Source organism: Zea mays, chromosome 1 (genome assembly GCF_902167145.1).
Source record: "Zea mays cultivar B73 chromosome 1, Zm-B73-REFERENCE-NAM-5.0, whole genome shotgun sequence".
Lineage (NCBI taxonomy): Eukaryota > Viridiplantae > Streptophyta > Magnoliopsida > Poales > Poaceae > Zea > Zea mays.
Genome location: NC_050096.1, coordinates 1,536,254 through 1,540,494, shown reverse-complemented (window position 1 = coordinate 1,540,494; position 4,241 = coordinate 1,536,254). Strand labels below are relative to the sequence as shown.

At 40.2% G+C, this 4,241-nt stretch overlaps 1 protein-coding gene across 1 annotated transcript; it reads right to left on the bottom strand.

Annotated features, from left to right (window-relative positions):
- Positions 1-208: 208 nt before the first annotated feature.
- LOC103630473 (DEAD-box ATP-dependent RNA helicase 18) lies at positions 209-2,622 on the bottom strand. Its single transcript, XM_020547084.1, has 6 exons — positions 2,344-2,622; positions 1,984-2,217; positions 1,611-1,871; positions 1,434-1,513; positions 1,236-1,341; positions 209-804 (listed from the first exon to the last, which is right to left on the bottom strand). The coding sequence occupies exons 1-6, from the start codon at positions 2,620-2,622 to the stop codon at positions 748-750; spliced, it is 1,017 nt and encodes a 338-aa protein (XP_020402673.1). The 3' UTR covers positions 209-747.
- Between the last annotated feature and the right edge of the window lie 1,619 nt (positions 2,623-4,241).

The following is a 4,241-nucleotide window of genomic DNA, read 5'->3' as shown; positions in this document are numbered from 1 at the left end:
GGATAACTGTTACACATGAGAAGTGTCCACATAAATAAGCAGCTATTCACTAAGGCGAGTTGTAATGAAACAAATGAAAGATCTTGATCTATAGAAGTATTTATATATAATTTTGAAACATGAAAGGCAGCATTTGCAAAGCAGAACACTTAAAGATACACACATTACCTTCAAAAACAAAAAAAAATAAATAAAGAGATGAACAAACTAAGTTCATTAAGATAGCTAGTACCATACATAAAGCTCACTTTACAATGGATGTATCATTTGGCTAATTGTAACAGACAAAACACCATAAGGACAAAGGCATCCAATCCATGGAAACAAAAACATGACCCAATTCTAGTAGATCTATCTAGGTAGCCAGTGGCTTCATGCTTAGAAGTTGGGAGATCTAATTATTGATGAACATCCTAAGAGTACCCAAATGCTAAATATTTTAGTGCTTAGAACCATGCCCTAGAGTGCACACAACTTGCACTTGCCTGCTGTCCATGTTGTATGATCTCAGTTTCTAGTCTGAGCAATGAACAAAATAAATTAGATTGCAATCTGAATGAAAGCCAACAATATTATAGTAAAAAATAGAGCATCGATTCCTTCGACCAGCTACTAAAAGCTCAGACTATGCTTCAGAACCCACTCTATTGAGTCGTAGTCCTCGAGAACCCAGATGGATAGACCAGGGAAGCTGAAATCGCTACTTTTAACCAATTCACTGATACAATGAAGGTGCCCTGTGATTGACTAATAAAAGCAACTTGAAAGAGCAGAAAATGATGCCAAAGCTTTCTCTCGATGGCTCTGCGTATTAGGAAAAAAAGGATAGATGAAATCAATATGAAGAAAACCACTGGGAAGGAAGTCATTAGAACACCACTTGTATCACATCCAAATACTGTAATGTGACTTGGTCTTTGCTTTGGTAAGAGTATGCCCTATTACTCTAGAAAAATATTAAATGGAAAATTTTACTTACTCCATCCAGAAATGTAGAGCATGTTTTGACTGTCCAAATTCGTGTTTGACCAACAAATTAATATAAGAATAATATGTGACTAAAAATTGATATAATTGGATTCATATTCAAATGTATATTCTTATTATCGTGATTCTAGAACTATTACTAAAATATTCAAAGAGAAATTTCCAGTCAAACTCACTTCTAGACAGTCAAAATGTGTCTCGTATTTTTGGACAGGGAAAGCATGAAAAAAGTGCTTTGCTCTACCAACCTGTTTAATCTTCCCATGGTAAGCAATTATTGGAGAACCTTTAAGCGAGTTAATTAGTGGAAGAACAACAGCCCAGTAATCTACACAAGCACATGTTGCAAAATATCATCACGATAGGAAGATTCAAAAGTTAGCACAATGCTACATACAACTAAGAATAAGTAGCCAAACATAAATTTCAGGTCATCATGTACTTACACCATTATTTTCTTCCCACTATTCTGCACAAGGAAATCAGCAAGCTGAGATGACTTCTTTGATGCTTCACATACCATATACTGCACCAAAACAAGGTTATGATTTTGTAGGGAACAGCTAGAATTCAAGAAAATCAGAACACAATCATAATAAAAACAAGAAGTATATTGATTGAACCTCCAACCGAAGCCCTAATGGTGTTATGGATGGACCAAGCTCTTGCTGTCCAGCATCTTTGCTTGTGGACTTTGCCTCTGTCTTAACCTCAACCCTTATAAGATTTCTCAACCCTGCTTTGGATAGGTCCGCAACAGCTTTCGTCTGGGTAGCTGAGAAAAGCCCAGTCCTCCTCAGCTTTGGCAACATTGAAAGTACGAAGTTAATATGTTTCTGGAATCCCATATCCAAGAGCCTATCAGCCTCATCTAGGATCAAAATCTGCTTCCCACACATACACAAAAACAAATGGAGCTAACATAAATGCCACAACATTTTCACTAAATTCAGCAGAAAAGGATCACACAGAGGGTTCCGTTGTCTCTGAAACCACCTCAAGATTCTTGTACTCTAGAGCATCAGTGTGCATTATATCAAACAGCTTCCCAGGAGTTCCCACCAATATGTTTGCGCCCTCTTCCTCTACCTTCTTGAGCTCTGCTTTGATATCCAGCCCACCCACCAGGAACATGGACGACACGCCATTCAGGGTCGCGAAGAAGGGCTGGGCCACATTGAATATCTGCAAGGACAATTCTCTCGTGGGAGAGATAATCATAGCAAGAACCTGCAAAAATATAATATATCGATTCATTTACCGATGAAAAAAATGAGAAAAGGAGTGAGGAATTTTGTCTGAAATTGCAGAAGGTCAGAGCAAGGGACATATAGAGGTCAGGGGCCGTGAGGCGACCTCGTGTGACTTGGGCGGGGAGGAGCGACGGCGGAGGATCTCAACGACAGGGACGATGAACGCAAGGGTCTTCCTGGAGCCTGTGGCGGCGTCGACGGCGACGTCCTTGTGCGACAGCAGGTGCGGGATGGCCGCCGCCTGCACGGGCGTGCACCACTGGAAGCCGCCGCGGTCCAGTGCCTCCACCACCTCCAAGGACAGCGCGGGGGAAAGTTCCGAGAACCTCTGATCCGTCAGCGCGCCCTTCCGCGCGGTCGCCGCCACCGTGGATGCTGCCATGGGGAGCTCTGTGCTTAGGGTTTGGGCCTTCCCCTTGTGGGGGTTTAGCGACTGATTTTGCCTTGCTCGCGCAAAAAGAATGGTCACAAACGGCTTGCCCCTAGTACGTTTCCCAGCTTCGAAGGCGTATTTCATTAACGGTAAAGGTGCAAAAATCTGAGAGGGAGGAGCATATACGCACAGCTAGACATAATCACACAAATTTATTTTGCTTCAATTCCTTTATGTGCAGTATAATACAGTCATCACAGAAAAGTAAAATGAAGAGAATGAAAATGTGGATGGTCCCGGAACTCAAGCTACTTCTTCAAAGAAAACTGAACATTCTGGCAACATAGGAAGCGTCACAATGAAAAAAGATTATAAGAAAGGTAACCATGTGCATTTCAAGAGGATGTGGGGGTAAAGGAGACCCAGAATGCTTATAAGTTATTTACAAGCTTTGATGAGTATTAGTAGCTTTTTTTGGTAAGTGGGGGCAAGTGAGTGTTTTGTGCATGTATCTGGTGGGGATGGTGGGGACTGAGGAGCAAATGATGATATATAAGAAAAGGTGTTTACCTATACAGGTTGATACTCCTGATCGAGCAAATGTCACAGCATTGTCAGATGTAGAAAATGCATTACCTCACTGCATACATAGCAAAAATCACAAAAACATACTTTGAAAACATTCCTTTTATAGAGAACCGAAGAAAAAAAGAAAGCAACAAGAAATAGAAAAAAATAGTGGTTGATGAAAAAATAGTGGATTGTCTCATGAAGTAGATGAGAGGCACTTAGCAATGGCTTCCCAAGGCCATGCCTTTATCACAGCTTATTTCGATCCTCAACAAATTTCACTTGTTTCCAAGACATTAAGTGAAACAATAAATTTGAATCCCTTCTAATTTGAGATAAAATTGATCTTCCTATTCTCTGCATTTATGATTTAGTTTTTTCACAGCCTATGTTATTCCTTCACCAGCTGTACAATTTTGTTGCTTCATTTTGGTAAGGTAGCTCATTTGATAGTGGTTCTATCAGAATATGGTATAAGAACAACTTTACAGTACTGTAAATGATTCATGGTTGAGGCATTTCTGGTGTTGGAGGTGAATTATCTTTGTCACCCTCCATAGCTTTCATATATTAATCTTTCAGTAAAAGCAGGCGATTTTTTTGTGCCATACTTTTTGCAGCTACATGTCACATCGACCCAGATGCCTAAAGAAGGCTTTTGATGCGCACACTTGCCATTCTTTTCTAACATTCATTTAATCCACTGTGTGTTCATCAACATGTTAAAGCAGCTGAACATTGGAATAAGTCTCTAATACCTGTTGTGCACCAACAACTCTGAAATTTTGAAGGGAGTGTTTTGAGGTGCATACAGTTTTGGTGTAATTTTTTCCCTTTCATCTTAGCTCTGTATAGGGTCATTTCTGGTGTTGGAGGTGAATTCTCTTGTCACCCTACATAGCTTTCATATAGTAATCTTTCAGTAAAGGCAGGGGATTAAATTTTTTGTGCCATACTTTTTGCAGCTACATGTGACATCGACCCAGATGCCTAAAGAAGGCTTTTGATGCGCACACTTGCCATTCTTTTCTGACATTCATGTAATCCACTGGGTGATC